Source organism: Entelurus aequoreus, linkage group LG24 (genome assembly GCF_033978785.1).
Source record: "Entelurus aequoreus isolate RoL-2023_Sb linkage group LG24, RoL_Eaeq_v1.1, whole genome shotgun sequence".
Taxonomy (NCBI): Eukaryota; Metazoa; Chordata; class Actinopteri; order Syngnathiformes; family Syngnathidae; genus Entelurus; species Entelurus aequoreus.
This window is the reverse complement of record NC_084754.1, coordinates 2,954,035-2,974,953: the sequence shown is the minus strand read 5'-3', so window position 1 is coordinate 2,974,953 and position 20,919 is coordinate 2,954,035. Positions and strand designations below refer to the sequence as shown.

Genomic DNA, 20,919 nt, shown 5'->3' with positions numbered 1-20,919 from the left:
TTACCGCTACATCCCTTGTACGTAACATGTAAGCAAATACGCCACAGCGTCAATTCTGGTCCTTCAACAATCGCTATTTCTTTGGAATCAAAATATGTATTATATTTATTACATATAACATATTATTTGTGCACTATTGACTAGGGATGCACCGAAACTCGGGCGCAGAAAAAAACCCTGCTCATCAAAACCGGATGTGATTAAGTATTCACTTCTGCTGGCGAGATGCATCTTTTACCCTGTACACAAATGACGTAGCTCGCCCAGAGACGATAAAAAAAAATTTGCATTCGGGTCGCATTTCCGTTTAGACTGAAGTCACATTTGAAAAGATCAGATTCCAATCAGATTGGGATTACCTCCTGATGTGGCCGAATCTGATGTGAAAAGAACAGATTTGAAAATGGGATCTGTATTAGTTAAAAAGTTAAAGTACCAATAATTATTCCCTGCATTTGACCCATCACCCTTGATCACCCCCTGGGAGGTGAGGGGAGCAGTGAGCAGCAGCGGTGGCCGCGCCCGGGAATCATTTTTGGTGATTTAACCCCCAATTCCAACCCTTGATGCTGAGTGCCAAGCAGGGAGGTAATGGGTCCCATTTTTATAGTCTTTGGTATGACTCGGCCTGGGTTTGAACTCACAACCAACCGATGTCAGGGCGGACACTCTGTACCACTGTTGGGTCTGGTGTGCAGTGCAAACGCTGCCAAAAGGATTGATGGTGACATGGTCAGCTTCAAATTATTATTCTGTGACTGTAAATTGTTTGCTTGTTTTTTATTGATGCTTTTATTTTTTTCTGTATTGTGTAGTTATAATTATATGCTTTTACTTGTAATTGTATTGAATTGTGGACCCCAGGAAGACTAGTGGGTTGTTGAGGCAACCAGCTAATGGGGATCCTTAATAAAAATCAAAAAATCAAATCAAATTAAAGGAATAAATCAATTTTACCTCAACACACTGTTGTTTAAGCCCCATGAATTATTCATCGACAAGAAACGGGTAAGGTGAATAGTAGATTAAGTCTTATGGTGCTTATGTTGATTTAAATTAAAAGTAATATTCCTGCATGTACACTTCTAAATGTGTACGCACACAATGATGTAGAAATTATTTATTAAAAAAACACACCAAAAAAGCGATAGTTACTAATGCTTTTTGGAATACTGTGAAAAGACAAGCGTTTGTAAATGCCATCAAGAGAAAGTAGATTTTTGGGTTTATGATAGTGAAACCGGGTGAGAGATTGTTTCCTGGATACTTGTTTACTGACTTTGGTGAGAGTGAAACCCATTTTCATGTTTCTTACACAGCGATTTCAACCCTCTCTTAAAGTCTTGAACCTACAGGCTCCTTACCAGAGGGACTTGATTTCAGCTCTATGAAAGTAACCAAAAGAATGGCTTGGGGCTCTGAAAATCAAAACGTTACAAATAAAACAGTCTTGTTGAAGATGACTTACCTCTGTAATAGAAGAGACACAAATCAGACAGCACGAACCAGCGCTTCTTCCACAATTTCATCCCTGTACTATCCTGTGAAGACACCAGAAAGACCGGGCACACCGTTGGTTTGCAAAGAAGAACAAATGTTTATCGAACATATTTAGTGCATTTATTAGTTGGCTTGACTGAAAGAAAGAAACAGAACTTTGCTCTGCTTCTGGCAGTTATTGGCAACCCTGCAAAAATGTTTCATTATAGCTGGGTTGCAATCACGTGACCGAGAGGCACATCCGGGCACTTCCAGGTTTCAGCCGATGGTCTACAGCAGGGGTCACCAATGCGGTGCCCGGGGGCACCAGGTAGCCCGTAAGGACCAGATGAGTAGCCCACTGGCCTGTTCTAAAAATAGCTCAAATAGCAGCACTTACCAGTGAGCTGCCTCTATTTTTTAAATTTTATTTATTTACTAGCAAGCTGGTCTCGCTTTGCTTGACATTTTTAATTCTAAGAGAGACAAAACTCAAATAGAATTTGAAAATCCAAGAAAATATTTTAAAGACTTGGTCTTCACTTATTTTTTTTACTTTGCTTCTTATAACTTTCAGAAAGACAATTTTAGAGAAAAAATACAACCTTAAAAATGATTTTAGGATTTTTAAACACATATACCTTTTTACCTTTTAAATTCCTTCCTCTTCTTTCCTGACAATTTAAATCAATGTTCAAGTAAATTATTTTTTTTTATTGTTAAGAATAATAAATACATTTTATTTTAATTCTTCATTTTAGCTTCTGTTTTTTCGACGAAGAATATTTGTGAAATATTTCTTTAAACTTATTATGATTAAAATTTAAAAAAAATATCCTGGCAAATCTAGAAAATCTGTAGAATCAAATTTGAATCTTATTTCAAAATCTTTTGAATTTCTTTCAAAATTTTTGTTCTGGAAAATCTAGAAGAAATAATGATTTGTCTTTGTTAGAAATATAGCTTGGTCCAATTTGTTATATATTCTAACAAAGTGTAGATTGGATTTTAACCTATTTAAAACATGTCATCAAAATTCTAAAATTAATCTTAATTACTAATGATGTTCCATAAATTCTTTTTTTAATTTTTTCAAAAAGATTCAAATTAGCTAGTTTTTCTCTTCTTTTTTTCGGTTGAATTTTGAATTTTAAAGAGTCGAAATTGAAGATAAACTTTGTTTCAAAATTTAATTGTCATTTTTTTCGTAATTTCTCCTCTTTTAAACCGTTCAATTAAGTGTAAATATCATTAATTATTAATAATAACATAGAGTTAAAGGTAAATTGAGCAATTTGGCTATTTCTGGCAATTTATTTAAGTGTGTATCAAACTGGTAGCCCTTCGCATTAATCACTACCCAAGAAGTAGCTCTTGCTTTCAAAAAGGTTGCTGACCCCTGCTCTACAGCCCCATTAGGCGACTGTTTATCAACCTGAATCAGTGCAGATTTGGGCATGTTTTGAAAGGTTTAGAGGCAATTATATAAGCAATCATGAAAAAAATACTCAAAATGGGATGGAGTGAATTTTTACACTCTTAAGAAAAATATATATTTTAAGAATTTATCATCACCAAGACGTTACTGTTCGCTACGACCTCAGTTTGACACTCAAGAGTATTTAGAGAAGAAAAGATTGGAGGCACATCGTGTTTTACATCTGAGGGGTACACAAATTAAACAGGAATCCGTAAAAGACAATGTTGGACTTATTCGTGCTTCACTAAGTAACGTATTTGATTGACATAACGAGTGCCGTGCTGCTGTGATCGTGACTCTAATTAGAAAAAGGAAAAGTTTGTTCGCAGTTGATTTCCTGCTAGTCTCATCTACAATTCATGTCTGGAGTTGTTTTTATGGTGTGAAATTCATTTTTTGTCTCATTATTTAGCTATATATGTCCCTGTTGTTCTGCAATGTTTGCGAACAATATCAAGATTCATGTTGTACATGCTGTTGAGCCTAAGAGAGATGTATTCATGTAGATTACTAATACGATTAAGGACATTTTGTTGATGCTAACAAATATCACTAAGGATGTTATAATGTGGTCATCTTTATAGAATAAAGCACTTGGCTTTCCTGCACAACAACAACTAATCTTTTAATTTCTGTTAAGAAAATCCACAATGAAAATATGGTGGATTGGACCAACAATCAATTTATTAACATGATGTAAGACATGCACCTGGGGATAGGTTGATTGGCAACACTAAATTGGCCCTAGTGTGTGAATGTGAGTGTGAATGTTGTCTGTTTATCTGTGTTGGCCCATGATGAGGTGGCGACTTGTCCAGGGTGTACCCCGCCTTCCGCCCGAATGCAGCTGAGATAGGCTCCAGCATCCCCCGCGACCCCGAACGGGACAAGCGGTAGAAAATGGATGGATGGATAGTTTATTTGCACAAGCAAGTCTTTGTAGTTATATTTAGGCATAGCAACCACAAAAGAACACAAACTACTGCCATCTTTGGTCCTTTTCTTATGTTTAGTTCTGCTCTCAAACACTAATATAATAGAGAATAAACTTGATTGCATCAGAGAAAGTTTTGTCAAACAAATCACATTTTCAAACAAACATTTTACAAAGTGATCGCTGCAGACAACAGCATTGTCCGTCCATCCATTTTCTACCGCTTGTCCCTTTCGGGGTCGCTGGATCTCAGATTGTATTCCACAAAATTATGAAAGTGATTTTTAAGAGCCATTTCCTTTGACACACTTTAGTTTATTCCCTGAGTTTATTACCTTTATGAGCCACTTCTTTCGGGACTCTATGAATGCTCTTTTTTATCTCTCTATTTGAATGACTAGAACACCCGAGAACAGAACAGCAATACGACATTTTCTGATCAAACTCTACATTAAAGGCCTACTGAAAGCCACTACTAGCGACCACGCAGTCTGATAGTTTATATATCAATGATGAAATCTTAACATTGCAACACATGCCAATACGGCCGGGTTAACTTATAAAGTGACATTTTAAATTTCCCGCTAAACTTCCGCTTGAAAACGTCTATGTATGATGACGTTTGCGCGTGACGTCGATGGTTGAAGCGGAAGTATTCGGCCACATTGTATCACAATACAAAAAGCTCTGTTTTCATCGCAAAATTCCACAGTATTCTGGACATCTGTGTTGGTGAATCTTTTGCAATTTGTTTAATGAACAATGGAGACTGCAAAGAAGAAAGCTGTAGGTGGGATCGGTGTATTAGCGGCTGGCTGCAGCAACACAACCAGGAGGACTTTGAGTAGGATAGCAGACACGCTATCCGACGCTAGCCGCCGACCGCATCGATGATCGGGTGAAGTCCTTCGTCGCGGCGTCGATCGCTGGAACGCAGGTGAGCACGGGTGTTGATGAGCAGATGAGGGCTGGCGTAGGTGGAGCGCTAATGTTTTTATCATAGCTCTGACAAGGTCCCGTAGCTAAGTTAGCTTCAATGGCGTCGTTAGCAACAGCATTGCTAGGCTTCGACAGGCGGCACAGCATTAACCGTGTGGTTACAGGTCCAGAGTTTGGTAGTATTGTTGATCTTCTGTCTATCCTTCCAGTCAGGGGCTTATTTCTTTTGTTTCTATCTGCAGTTAAGCACGATGCTATCACGTTAGCTCCGTAGCTAAAGTGTTTCGCCGATGTATTGTCGTGGAGATAAAAGTCACTGTGAATGTCCATTTCACATTCTCCACTCTCATTTTCAAGAGGATATAGTATCCGAGGTGGTTTAAAATACAAATCCGTGATCCACAATAGAAAAAGGAGAGAGTGTGGAATCCAATGAGCCAGCTTGTACCTAAGTTACGGTCAGAGCGAAAAAAGATACGTCCTGCACTGCACTCTAGTCCTTCACTCTCACGTTCCTCATCCACGAATCTTTCATCCTCGCTCAAATTAATGGGGTAATCGTCGCTTTCTCGGTCCGAATCGCTCTCGCTGCTGGTGTAAACAATGGGGAAATGTGAGGAGTCCTTCAACCTGCGACGTCACGCTACTTCCGGTACAGGCAAGACTTTTTTTATTATCAGCGACCAAAAGTTGCAAACTTTATCGTCGATGTTCTCTACTAAATCCTTTCAGCAAAAATATGGCAATATCGCGAAATGATCAAGTATGACACATAGAATGGATCTGCTATCCCCGTTTAAATAAAAAAATGTCATTTCAGTAGGCCTTTAACTCTCACTTGTTTTAATGCTACGCTCAAGCTGCTTGACCATCGTGTGGATTAAGCTGCAAAGAAGAAAAACGGATGTGACGTCATGCGCAACCCAGCAATTGAATACTTTTCAATGTTTTTAACAAGCTGGCGTCAAATTGTTTCTTGAATGAACTTGATGAGAGGTTGGTCAGACTTCACTTTTCAGTTCTGGCTGAATTAAAGAAGCAGGCCTTTCAGTCACCTCACTGGGGGAGGCATTAGATGTCCCCTATGAATCAACTGAAGGCTTACAGGACTTCAATAGCCTCTCGGTTTCAAAGACGCAAGGAAATAAGTGAAAATCCAGCTTTTATTCTTGGTAGCAGAATTGTATGTCTTCTGCTTGATCTCCATAACCTCGATTGAGCTCCTAAAGAAACAGCAGCTGGCATCTCTACCAAAGGAAGCCATCATGTGCTGAAAGGACGTACCGGGAGGCTGCAATCAAAACTAAATGAGTCTGCCACTTAGAAAGCCTGAGAGTCCTGTCTGGCAAAGGGCCGCCCCAAGCATCCCCTTTTTACCCTGCCGCTGCAAGCGGGAGCCTTGATGGAAGGATTGCTATTCCAACTGTGCTTGTACTGCCAAAGTAGCAACACCGGACAAAGAAACCCGATCCTGTATGACATCAAATAAGCTTCTTATAACTATGAACTTAATTCTAGCAGGGAGAGAGAAAACTCTTAAGGAGTCTGAATCGTTTTATTACTTAACAGTACATCTTCCAACATGTATCTAATGAGCAATAACAAATTAAAAACACGACCCAAGGCCAATCACTTTGAATTATGTTTTTATCCATTGCCGTTTCATGTAAAACCTTCTAGATAGATCATCGTTGGTGCGTATAAAAAATATAGCTTTGCTTACCTGCTTATAAAGCCAGTTCTTCCTAATAACTGGAGCACCGGGATTCCTCCTAATGGAGTTCGATCTCTTCCCAAAATTATGGAGTTTTTTAGCAGGTCCTGGTGCCTACAAATGCAAATGAATATATTAACAAATAATTTATTGATACAAATCACAATGAGTTCGTTTTCTAAATGTAAAACACGAGTTAGTCTGTTTGCCTTTATTTTTTAAACAGCGGCAGTACAGTAGTATATTAGTTTTCGCTCCAAAACCCCTCACAAAGACTGATACGTACAAAAACCGAATACAATTTCCCATATGAGAAAATCATGCAAATCTTAAATCATGCATTCCAGATGCCCAAAAATATGAACACGTACACATTTTAAAAGGGAAGAATTTGAGTTTTCCATGCAGAAAACAATGCGGAATAGATAGAAATCATGAATGAACCAAATAAACCAACATTTTACCTTTATTGAACATTTTTGTGTGGGTGAAAATGTCAATGAGCTGAGAGGGACCACACTTAAGACGTCTTATTTGAATTCATAGATATTCGGGACTCGCAACTTCCTTTGGCTCGACTGTGACTTATTTTGCAGTCGTATTTAATAAAAAAAAAAGAGCAAAAACTGAGCCACCAACACATTCTTTGTTTGGGCCCTCGATTCTGTAGACTACAGTAGTTTGTTTTTGTCACATGCTAAACCGGAGAGTACCGTATTTTTCGGACTATAAAGGCGCACTTAAAATCCTTTCATTTTCTCAAAAATCGACAGTGCGCCTTATAACCCAATAATTTTGGTTGTGCTTACCGACGCTATTTTATTTGGTACATGGTGAAATGATAAGTGTGACCAGTAGATGGCAGTCACACACAAGAGACATGTGTGGACTGCAATATGATGGCAGTCACACATAAGACATACGTGTAGACTGCAATATGACTCAGGTAAACAACACCAAAATTGTATATGTTCCATTGAAAATATAGAACATTACACACGGCGCTCAAAAATCCATCGAAATGTTTTAGTACGACTTTGGTAAGCCGTAGTCGATAAGCTTATTCTTTTTCTCTATCTTCTTGTTATGGGACATTCATTCTAATATAAAGTAGTGTAAATTTCTTACTTATATCTGTCAGTAAACTCGCCATGAAAACGCTAAAACATACCGGTGTAGTGAGTTTACATAATTCACCCAAGGAACTTAGTTATTAGTTATACGGTTTTTCACGGGACACATTTCCGGCGTTGTTGCACTAGTGAGCCACGGATGAGGAGATGCTGCTCCGTTATTGAGTCAGAATGTCATTAAAACAGTTAGCTCCATCTTTTGACACTTCTTCCACCCCCGTCCTTGCACGCTACACCGCTACAACAAAGATCACGGAGAAAAGACGCTGTCGAAGGTGAGCCACGTAAATAAGAGCGCCCACAAAACGGCACATCCTGAAGCGACTGTCAGAAAGCGGCTTGAAGATGGTCTGTAAAACATCATCTATGCAACATTTTGACCAAAGAACCACCATTACATGTTATGTGGACCAGTGGTCCCCGGACAGGTCAACGCTTGAAAATGTGTCCCACGGACCAGGGGGGAGGGGTAATGGTAATTTTTTTTTTTTGTTGTCATAAAAAAATACAATCATGTGTGCTTACGGACTGCATCCCTGCAGACTGTATTGATTGATCTATATTGATATATAATGTAGGAACCAGAAATATTAATAACAGAAATAAACAACCCTTTTGGGCAAATGAGTGTAAATTGGGGAGGGAGGTTTTTTGGGTTAGTGCACTAATTGTAAGTGTATCTTGTGTTTTTTATGTTGATTTAAAAAAATAAATAAATACAATTATATATTTTTAATTTATTTTTTTTTAAATTTCTTGTGCGATCCACGGACCGGTACCACTGATGTAGACCACATGAAAGTGTTTTATATTTAGAAAAAAAACCAAATAAAATTACTCCTTTAATGCGCCCTATAATCCGGTGCGCCTTTTCTGTGAAAATAGACGTGAATAGACACGCTCATCGGCAGTGCGCCTTTTAATCCGGTGGGACCTATGGTCCGGAAAATACGGTATATAAAAACTGGGGCTATTTTCTGGGGGGGATTTTCTTTGGAAAAACGAATCATACGAAAAGTAGGGTGGACAAAAAGCATTTGTGCTGCACTGTATAAAGAATCATTCCTTGTGTGTTACTCACTCTCGCTGCTGGGCTGGCTTGGTTTGCGGCGCAGTCCGAGCCGCCTGTGTTGTGGGAGGTCTCACTCATGGTGCTGCGTGGCTGTTCCTTCTTCTCATTCACTGGTACTTTGGCGGCAGATCTAAACATGCAAAAGAAGAGCACACGTATTCAACTATTAACTTCTAAATTGGACTTTTCTCAGTATGACGCTCAGAATAAAAACAACAACTCCCACAAGGTCACTGCATACATTTCCAGTAGTTTAAGAATGTTGGGCAGACATAATGAATTTCAGGCAAATCGGCGTGAATCATGCCGTAATGCCCGTTATATGAATCGCATAATCCATAACACATTCACAAAAACCTGTCATTGAGTAGCGCACCATGTAAATCAAGTTGTGTCTGGCCTATGGGGATGTCCTACATTCTTTTGGAGAGGAATAATGTTGTAATCTAGTAGAAACATGACACCACAGTGCAGCAGAAGCACTACAGCAGTGTGTAAAGTGTTTCAGGTCACTGAATGAGTGTGCTGCAAACTCAATTTGACTCAAGTAACTTGCTCATTTGACGCTGGCGACCTAAACCAATTCAAACCAAACAATAATGAATCACCGTAAAAATACTTTTGCATTCAATCCCGTGTAGCTGAGACACTCAAATCCCATGCTGTCATAATCAAGGTGCAAAAACAAGTCTTCTTTTCAAAGAAAAAAACATTGCTCAATGAAAAAAGGCAGGCACCACTGACACAAGGCTTAATCTCATGCAGCACAGCAACATATCTGACATGGAACAATTGACGTTTCAAAATAATCACGTTTTCTTACCTGCAGTTTCGGGTGCAGTTATGCCGTCTGTTGTTTTGAGATTATAAAACAATGAGTTATTTCACTTTATAGTTAAAAGTCCGCTGTCCAAATCGTGAACTGAGTTCCATTCGGAGTTGCAAGTCCTGTGATGGACAAGTGGCTGACTCATGCTCTTTGAATCGCAGTGGACATAATTTCCCGCTCTAAAATAGCTTCCTATGAAAAGTGATGAGTGGCCACTAAGACTCGCCTCCTCCAGCTAATGAACTCGGAGGATTTGCTGCACTTGCAGGGAAAAGTAAAATGGCAAGTGAACCACGAGCAAAGTTGTGACGACTTATCAATTAAAAAAGTGTGGGAAGGCCAGTGAGAAAAGAATGACTCGGTGGTATAGATAAGGCTCTGAATGATGCTCATTCATTCATCAACAGAACATTCCTTTGCTTCTGAGATTGTGTGCGTGTTTTATTTTGTGGATAGTTCCTTTGAGCATTAACATCAGTGTGCAGTGAAATTGGCATTAGGAGACACAAATAACAATAGTGTCTTGAACCATGTAGCATTCATTTCTGTGGGGAAAATGTTATGAAATATGAACAAAATGGGTGTCATGCCCACATAGATTGTGGTCAACCTTGTTCCACTAATTTGTGTGACTACAGGTTTACATTAGTCATTTTGGGGTACCTTCAATTAACAAAAAATAATTAATACATTTTAATTTAGGCGTCAATTGTCTGATTTGGGGGATCCACATACCTATTTCTCCAATAACAGGTTGCTGACCACAAAATGTAATCTCATGCTGTCCAGCTATTTCGGCAATTAATATTGTTGATGTACAGTCATGGCCAAAAATATTGGCTCCCCTGCCTTTCTGTCAGATAATGCACCACTTCTCCCAGAAAATTGTTGAAATTACAAATGTTTTGGTATTCACATGTTTATTTTTTTTGTTTGCATTGGAACAACGCAAAAAATAAATCCAAAAAAGCCAAATCTTATATTATTTAACACAGAACTCCAACAATGGACTGGACAAAATTGGCACTTTTCAAAATTGTAAGAAATAGTTGTATTCTAAGCATGTGACACTCCTTTAATTTGTAACCTGTTGCAAGTATTGATTGATTGATTGAAACTTTTATTAGTAGATTGCACCGTACAGTACATATTCCGTACAATTGACCACTAAATGGTAACACCCGAATAAGTTTTTCAACTTGTTTAAGTCGGGGTCCACGTTAATCAATTCATGGTACAAATATATACTATCAGTATAATACAGTCATCACACAAGTTAATCATCAGAGTACCGTATTTCCTTGAATAGCCGCAGGGGCGCTAATAAACTTAAAACCTCCTGTCACTCCTGCGCTTACCAGAAGCCTGCGGGATGGCCAAGCATGCGCTAATTATTTTAAAACCTCTTCTTACTCCGGCGCTTACCTTATCATGAAAAGCACATTTAATTAAAAAAAACGTTATTATTGTCTTACCTTTAGGTATACATGAGTCCATGCCAGCTCCTTTTGAAGAAAAGCATCGATATAGAAGTCTTCCTTATCTTTCTTCAGTTTTAAAAGTCTCTCTGTCTCGATGGAGATCTTCCTGCTTCGATTGAAAGTCCAGTTTAGAAAACTGTTTTATTTTAGATATGTAATCCTCCGTGTTAAAAGTCCAAGCAAACAATGGCTGCGCACTCTTGCTGCCGGTTGTCTTCTTCTGCAGCACTCTTCTGCAGTACCAGCAGTCGCAAGAAGGATCACTAGCGCCCTCTACCACCAGGAGGTGTACATTTAATGACTCATATTTGACCCGGCGGAAGTGCCAAGCATGCGCTAATTATTTTGCGAAACGAGTTTGACCCGGCTGTAATTCGAGGCATGCGAATACCATATTCCCGGCGCCAATTCAAGGAAATACGGTATATACATTGAATTATTTACATTATTTACAATCAGGTGCTGGCAATATAGAAATGACACTTGCAACCAGTTAAAATGGAGAAAAGTTGACTCAACCTTTGTGTTGTGTGTACCACACTGAGCATGGAGAAAAGAAAGAAGAGCAAAGAACTCTCAGAAGACTTGAGAACCAAGATTGTGGAAAAGCACGGACAATCTCCAGGCTACAAGTCCATCTCCAGAGATCTAAATCCTCCTGGGTCTACTGTGCGCAATGTCATCAAGAAGTTTAAAGCCCATGGCACTGTAGCTAACCTCCCTGGACGTGGACGGAAGACAAAAATTGATGAAAGACTGCAACAAAGGATTGTTAGAATTGTGGATAAAGAACCTCGATCCACTTCCAAGCTGACATTTTTTTTGTGTTGTTCCAATGCAAACAAAAGACAAACATGTGAATACCAAAGCATTAGTAATTTCAACCATTTTGTGGGAAAAGTGGTGCATTATCTGACAGAAATGCAGGGGTGCCAATATTTTTGGCCGTGACTGTAGATGCCCATACAGTATCTGCTGTACAGATTTACTTTACAGAAGGCAAAGCTCTCGGTCTACCGAGCTATCTACATTCCTACTCTCACCTATGGTCATGAAGTGTGGGTCATGACCGAAAGAATAAGATCGCGGATACAAGCGGCCGAAATGAGTTTCCTCAGAAGGGCGACTGGCATCTCCCTTAGAGATAGGGTGAGAAGTTCAGTCACCCGAGAGAGGCTCGGAGTAGAGCCGCTGCTCCTTCGCTTGGAAAGGAGCCAGCTTAGGTGGTTCGGGCATCTCATGCGGATGCCTCACGAGCGTCTCCCTAGGGAGGTCCTCGTTGCACGTCCCACTGGGAGGAGACCAGTGGGCCAAGGACCAGATGGGGGGGATTACATCTCCTCTCTGGCCTGGGAACGCTTTGCGATCCCCAGGAGGAAGTTGCTAATGTTGCTCTGGAAAGGGAAGTCTCTGGGTCTCTGTTGGAGCTGTTGTCCCCGCGACCCGATTCCGGATAAGCAGTTGAAGATGGATGGAAGTGTGGGATACTTCTCTTGTTGCCATATTTGTATTTGACTTTATTAAATGGATATATTTAGTGTTTCTACAACATGTTATTTTGACTCTATCGTCCTTGAAGTACCATTTGGGGGGTTAAGATTGAGATACTGTACTTGCGTGGTTATGAATATGATGTTCAAGGACAGTATAATAGGAGCAAAAATAGTGAAGTGCAGTGAATTATATATTTATATAGCGCTTTTCTCTAGTGACTCAACGCGCTTTACATAGTGAAACTCAATATCTAAGTTACATTTAAACCAGTGTGGGTGGCACTGGGAGAAGGTGGGTAAAGTGTCTTGCCCGAGGACACAACAGCAGTGACTAGGATGGTAAAAGCGGGAATCGAACCTGGAACCCTCAAGTTGCTGGCACGGCCGCTCTACCAACCGAGCTATACCACCCAGCTAAACAACATGTTTGTGTACCACATCGTCATGTCAAGCAGCCAGGTTATGTTGATTGGTTTTACATGGCTTGGAATACCTGAACAGACACACCCATCAATTTGTCGGGTGTGTGTTTGTGTGTGTGTTTGTGTGTGTGTGGGGGGGATGTTCTGTTTTGACTCAAATAGGTATCTATTACTACCTGTATTATATATTATATTACATACCAATAATGCCAAGGATGACAATGTCATCGAACAAAAGCAATTGGACCTTCCATATACAATGGTACCTCAGGTTTTTAGTCGTCAGTTTTCGTACTCAGTTAAAAAAAAAATATACACAGATTGATTCACCGAAGTGTGGGATTCTTTACATGGGAAATACATTCCAGGTAATGCTTCACATACAAGCGTACTAGCTTGTTCAGTGCAATGTTTGGCTGGTAATAACCAAGACAACACGGAGACGCGGATGCATGCTTTTATTACAAGTCGTATAGATTATTGTAACGCCCTGCTTTCTGGTCTTCCTAAAAAGGTTATTACACTTTTGCGATTACTCCAAAATTCGGCGGCACTTGTCCTGACGAAGACCAGAAGGCGGGCTCACATTACTCCAGTTTTAAAATCTCTGCATTGGCTCCCCGTGTGTTTTTATGGTATTGGGCCTTCTTATCTTTCAGATTTGCTTTTACCCTATGAACCTTCCCGGGCCCTGAGATCCTCCGGCAGTCATCTCCTAATTATTCCAAAAGTCGGGACACGGAGTCACAGGATGGCATCTTTCCACCAATATGGCCCCCAGTCTATGGAACAGCTTGCCGGAGGACCTCAGGGCTGCGGAGAACGTTCATGTTTTTAATAGCAGGCTTAAGACCCACCTTTTGGATTTGGCTTTTACTTGATATTATTTTATTGAAGTCATTTGTATTTTACTTTTTATCCTATTCATTATGCAAGATTTTATTTAGTTCCGTTTATTTACTGTATATTCATTTTACTTATATCTTTTTATTGATCTTCATATGTCTTACTTGTATTTTATTGTTTATCTCTACTCATGGTTCTTACTATTTTACACGATTTATTATTTTTATTTTCCAACGTTCCTCAGATGAGCCATCTGCCTCAGGGGTTATCGGCCGTGCTTGTGGGGGCGCTTTTGTGTCCGCGTCCTGGTGGCCATGGTCTGATGACCTACTGGTGCAGATGGCTCCTGTGATAGTGTTTACTCACATGTCTCCTCTGTACTCAGCCATGCAACCATTTGTCCATATAGTTGCATATGTGTGTGTGTTGTGTGTGGCATCTGTGTCCGTGCGTACAAATGTGATAATGGGGGATATGGGTCATTGGGGTATTGTTTTTAACTTTGTAAAGCGCTTTGTGTTGCATTTCTTTTATGTATGAAAAGTGTTTTATAACTAAAGTTTGATTGATTGACAGTGTACAGAAACTGGAGCAACATTTTATGGGGAAAATTGTTGTTAACCTAAATGGAAGATTTGGAAATCTGGAATTTGTGCAAATACGCTTAAAAGGCATCAAACTGAAACTTAACCTATTAAAGTGAAATGAAAAACAGATGGATAAAAAGTTTTAAGCAATCATAATCTGCTCATTGACGTGGCAAAGTATTACTTATGCACACAAAGCTTGTTCTTTTATATTTAATGGTCACATCATGTCTGGCCCTGCATTGATTTGGTCTGTCTGTGTGTGTCTGTGTGTGTGTGTGTGTGTGTGTGTGTGTGTGTGTGTGTGTGTGTGTGTGTGTGTGTGTGTGTGTGTGTGTGTGTGTGTGTGTGTGTGTGTGTGTGTGTGTGTGTGTGTGTGTGTGTGTGTGTGTGTGTGTGTGTGTGTGTGTGTGTGTGTGTGTGTGTGTGTGTGTGTGTGTGTGCGCGCAATGGGGTCAGAAGAGATAACTGCCAATGAGGCTTGGCGCTCTGCGTACAGTGTTTTGGGGCACTCAATTGAGTCTGGCTGAGAGTGCAGTTTAAAATGACCACACAGCATTTCTAAAGAAAGAACTAACACCTTTGTTTAGTCGCGGGCCCAACTTTTTTTTGGGGGGTGAACAATGGACAGGGAGAAGGAAAGATCAACTAGATTAGGAGTTGATCTGTCGAAGCACAATTTACCGTACAGATGTTCAGAGTGCTCAAAAGGTCGTATCTCATGAATGTGTCTCTGTTCCGTTCAAGTAAGCAACAAGCCGAGCTCATACCTAAGATTTACAACATCAACATGTTTGTTCAGCACATGGCCAGGACGTATAATCCGACTGGTATGCTATCAAACAACCTCTGCTGAGTCAAAGGACGAACAGATTTGGTGTTCCCTTACAAATCAGTACAGAGCCAAACCCGTGACGTGTATGATGTTGATATGAGAGATTTATCCAATGACCCTCTGCTTAGTGATATTTGTGTCAGCTCCTTGTGGTTAGTTGTTCACCAAGGTCCTGGTGCACACAACAGACAGGACTTTGGAATGCAAATGCATACATAACAGGTTATCATCACAGGCAAGACAGCATTCAAATCAACCACAGTGTTGTTAGTGTGCAAGAGCATCATCACAAGTGCTTGACATACAGGAAACACAAATGTTCACAATTGTATGGTTGTTGACAACAGTGGGTTTTTTTTTTTTACCTGCGAAACGCTGGATGAAACAATTTTCCACAATTCCCGCTACAAAACAGAGGAAAGAAAACCGAGTTGACAAAGAAGGCTAGATGCTAAGTCAGATAAATATGTGGAAAAAGTTGTAACAGTAGGCTATTGCAATAGTTTTTATAAACTATAAAACTCTTTTGAATGTTCATTATTTAAGCATAGTGGTCAAAATTGTATGTTTTTTTTTTCCGGGGGGTTTTTACCTGCGAAACACTGGATGAAACAATTTTCCACAATTCCCGCTACAAAACAGAGGAAAGAAAACCGAGTTGACAAAGAAGACTAGATGCTAAGTCAGATAAATGTGTGGAAAAAAGTTGTAACACTAGGCTATTGCAATAGTTTTTATAAACTATAAAACTCTTTTAAATGTCCATAATTTAAAGCATGGTGGTCAAAATTGTATGTTTTGTTTTTTTTCAGGGTTTTTTTTACCTGCGAAACACTGGATGAAACAATTTTCCACAATTCACGCTATAAAACAGAGGAAAGAAAACCTAGTTGACAAAGAAGGCTAGATGCTAAGTCAGATAAATGTGTGGAAAAAGTTGTAACAGTAGGCTATTGCAATAGTTTTATAAACTATAAAACTCTTTTGAATGTTCATTATTTAAGCATAGTGGTCAAAATTGTATGTTTTTTTTTCCGGGGGGTTTTTACCTGCGAAACACTGGATGAAACAATTTTCCACAATTCACACTACAAAACAGAGGAAAGAAAACCGAGTTGACAAAGAAGGCTAGATGCTAAGTCAAATAAATGTGTGGAAAAAATTGTAACAGTAGGCTATTGCAATAGTTTTTATAAACTATAAAACTCTTTTAAATGTCCATAATTTAAGCATGGTGGTCAAAATTGTATGTTTTGTTTTTTTTCAGGGTTTTTTTTACCTGCGAAACACTGGATGAAACAATTTTCCACAATTCACGCTATAAAACAGAGGAAAGAAAACCGAGTTGACAAAGAAGGCTAGATGCTAAGTCAGATAAATGTGTGGAAAAAATTGTAACAGTAGGCTATTGCAATAGTTTTTATAAACTATTAAACTCTTTTGAATGTTCATTATTTAAGCATAGTGGTCAAAATTGTATGTTGTTTTTTTTCGGGGGGTTTTTACCTGCGAAACACTGGATGAAACAATTTTCCACAATTCCCGCTACAAAACAGAGGAAAGAAAACCGAGTTGACAAAGAAGGCTAGATGCTAAGTCAGATAAATGTGTGGAAAAAGTTGTAACAGTAGGCTATTGCAATAGTTTTATAAACTATAAAACTCTTTTGAATGTTCATTATTTAAGCATAGTGGTCAAAATTGTATGTTTTTTTTTTCGGGGGGTTTTTACCTACGAAACACTGGATGAAACAATTTTCCACAATTCACGCTATAAAACGGAGGAAAGAAAACCGAGTTGACAAAGAAGACTAGATGCTAAGTCAGATAAATATGTGGAAAAAGTTGTAACAGTAGGCTATTGCAATAGTTTTTATAAACTATAAAACTCTTTTAAATGTTCATAATTTAAGCATGGTGGTCAAAATTGTATGTTTTGTTTTTTTTCAGGATTTTTTTTACCTGCGAAACACTGGATGAAACAATTTTCCACAATTCACGCTATAAAACGGAGGAAAGAAAACCGAGTTGACAAAGAAGGCTAGATGCTAAGTCAGATAAATGTGTGGAAAAAATTGTAACAGTAGGCTATTGCAATAGTTTTTATAAACTATAAAACTCTTTTGAATGTTCATTATTTAAGCATGGTGGTCAAAATTGTATGTTTTTTTTTTTCGGGGGGGTTTTACCTGCGAAACACTGGATGAAACAATTTTCCACAATTCACACTATAAAACAGAGGAAAGAAAACCGAGTTGACAAAGAAGGCTAGATGCTAAGTCAGATAAATGTGTGGAAAAAATTGTAACAGTAGGCTATTGCAATTGTTTTTATAAACTATAAAACTCTTAAGTGTTCATAATTTAAGCATTGTGGTCAAAATTATAACCTTTTAGCTAAAAACATTGGCAGTCTTACGGTACATGTATTTTTTTGGGTACAGGCCTCTAAATATGATTTTTTTCTGACGTCAATTTTTGTTTCATCTGACATCACATGGACAAAGGTAAGACCTTCTGGAGGAAAGTTCTGTGGTCAGATGAAACAAAAATTTACCAGTTTGGCCACAATACCCAGCAATATGTTTGGAGGAGAAAATGCAGGGCCTTTAATCCCATCAACACCATGCCTACCGTCAAGCGTGGTGGTGGTAGGATTATGCTTTGGGCCTGTTTTGCTGCCAATTGAACTGGTGCTTTAAATGGGACAATTAAAAAGGAGGATTACCTCCAAATTCTTCAGGACAACCTAAAATCATCAGCCCAGAGGTTGGGTCTTGGGCAAAGTTGGGTGTTCCAACAGGACAATGACCCCAAACACATGTCAAAAGTGGTAACGGAATGGCTAAATCAGGCTAGAATGAAGGTTTTAGAATGGCCTTCCCAAAGTCCTGATTTAAACGTGTGGACAATGCTGAAGAAACAAGTCCATGTCAGAAAACCAACACATTTAGCTGAACTGCACCAATTTTGTCAAGAGGAGTGGTCAAAAATTCAAGCAGAAGCTTGTGGATGGCTACCAAAAGCGCCTTATTGCAGGTAAACTTGCCAAGGGACATGTAAGCAAATATTAACATTGCTGTATGTATACTTTTGACCCAGCACATTTGCTCACATGTTCAGTAGAACCATAAGAAAGTCATAAAAGAACCAAAATTCATGAATGTTTTTTGTGACCAACAAGTATGTGCTCCAATCACTTTGTCACAACAAAATAAGAGTTGTAGAAAGTATTGGAAACTCAGGACAGCCATGACATTATGTTCTTTACAAGTGTATGTCAACTTTTGATGACGACTGTATATATAATTGTTTTTGTTTTTTTTGTACCGCTTGTCCCTTTTGGGGTTGTGGTGGAGGGGGCCTATCCCAGCTGCAATTGGGCAGAAGGCATGGTACACCCTGGACAAGTCTCCACCACATTGCAGGACCACCACAGATAGACATATAATTAAGTAAAACCCAATAGAGTGTTGCCTTGATTATCCTGGGGGTCATGTTGCAGACACCCCTGTGGTAGGTGAATTTCCACGAAATAGAAGCACTTAATCATTTTGTGACTCCTTTGAATAGTATGTTCATTTAAAGTCTTTGTAGGCCCTCCACACAGATTTCACATACTTATAAACACTTCCAATGCTTTTAAAACACTTGATACACTCTAAAACATACGTCATTTTAACATTAAAACTCAAAATGTGAGTGTGAATGTTGTCTGTCTATCTGTGTTGGCCCTGTGATGAGGTGGCGACTTGTCCGGGGTGCACCCCGCCTACCGCCCGGGTAATTAAAATCTAGGAGGCATTGATTGATTGATTGATTGAGACTTTTATTAGTAGGTTGCACAGTGAAGTACATATTCCGTACAATTGACCACTAAATGGTAACACCCGAATAAGTTTTTCAACTTGTTTAAGTCGGGGTCCACTTAAATTGATTCATGATACAGATATATACTATCAGATATATACTATCATCATAATACAGTCATCACACAAGATAATCACATTGAATTATTTACATTATTTACAATCCGGGGTGTGGAGGGGGGTTAGGTTTGGTTGTTATCATCAGTCACTGAGACCATAGTAAATGAACTGCAAAGTGGTGAGGGAACACTCTACCTTTCATTTATGATGACAATGAAGTCATATTGCTCGGTTTTTCATGTAACTCTGCATCTTTTGCTTTACTTCTATAAGAAATACCAAATACCACACACGGAGTAAATCTGTTGATGCTCACAGAACTAAGATCATTTGACGTAATAAATGAATAATTTAAAGGCATAGCGAGTTGGAAAAGGCACAGCCTTACGGACATTTGAGATGAGAAGTTCCACTGTTGTCTATTAGTGGCTATGGATGAGCATGTAAGAAACTAACCAGACCGATATCTTTATTTCAGAAGGCTAAACGTCAACTACCAATATTCTAACTGTAGTCTTCCAGGAGTCATGTACTATTTTGTCAAGGTGAAGGTCAGGTTTCAGTAAACATGTTTGCCGCATGCGAGCTGTCCAAATATTTGCAGTCAGCGTGCACATGGTCATATGGATGACTAAAAATAGGTGGAAACATGTACACTATTGACACAATGCTGAGAATGCCTTTAGTGGACATGGCCACACTGAAACATGTCATGAGCAGAACACAGCACAGCAGGAAACTGAAGCAGAAGTGAAAGATGGAAATGGAAAAAAGCTTCTTTGAGACTAAAGATCTGGTCGGAGCAGCTAATTCTCATTCTCGATTACTGTAAAGTTTTGTTTTCAGGTCTCCCTATGTCTAGCATTAAAAGATTACAGTTGGTACAAAATGCGGCTGCTAGACTCTTGACAAGAACAAGAAAGTTTGATCATATTACGCCTATACTGTATATACCTGTACATATATACCTATATATATACCTATACTGGCTCACCTGCACTGGCTTCCTGTGCACCTAAGATGCGACTTTAAGGTTTTACTACTTACGTATAAAATACTACACGGTCTAGCTCCTGCCTATCTTGACGATTGTATTGTACCATATGTCCCGGCAAGAAATCTGCGTTCAAAGAACTCCGGCTTATTAGTGATTCCCAGAGCCCCAAAAAAGTCTGCGGGCTATAGAGCGTTTTCTATTCGGGCTCCAATACTATGGAATGCCCTCCTGGTAAAAGTTAGAGATGCTACCTCAGTAGAAGCATTTAAGTCTCATCTTAAAACTCATTTGTATACTCTAGCCTTTAAATAGACTCCCTTTTTAGACCAGTTGATCTGCCGTTTCTTTTCTTTTCTTTTCTACTCTGCTCCAAACCCGGGGTGGACCGCTAGCCTGTCCATCAGATGGGGACATCTCTACGCTGCTGACCCGTCTCCACTCGGGATGGTTCCTGCTGGCCCCACTATGGACTGGACTTTCACAATATTATGTCAGACCCACTCGACATCCATTGCTTTCGGTCTCCCCTAGAGGGGGGGGGGGGGGTTACCCACATATGCGGTCCTCTCCAAGGTTTCTCATAGTCATTCACATTGACGTCCCACTGGGGTGAGTTTTTCCTTGCCCGTATGTGGGCTCTGTACCGAGGATGTCGTTGTGGCTTGTGCAGCCCTTTGAGACACTTGTGATTTAGGGCTATATAAATAAACATTGATTGATTGATCGCAAAGGGAAGTTAGAAGTAGCGTTG

General features: G+C 39.3%; 1 protein-coding gene across 1 annotated transcript in view; it reads right to left on the bottom strand.

Moving 5' to 3' along the window:
* The window catches only part of LOC133641693 (pleckstrin homology domain-containing family A member 5-like), a 283,765-nt gene that overhangs the window by 86,318 nt on the left and 176,528 nt on the right, over window positions 1-20,919 (bottom strand). Inside the window, 3 exon segments of the mRNA XM_062035630.1 lie at window positions 1,469-1,541; window positions 6,556-6,660; window positions 8,761-8,881. Coding sequence (XP_061891614.1) covers window positions 1,469-1,541; window positions 6,556-6,660; window positions 8,761-8,881 — 299 coding nt within the window.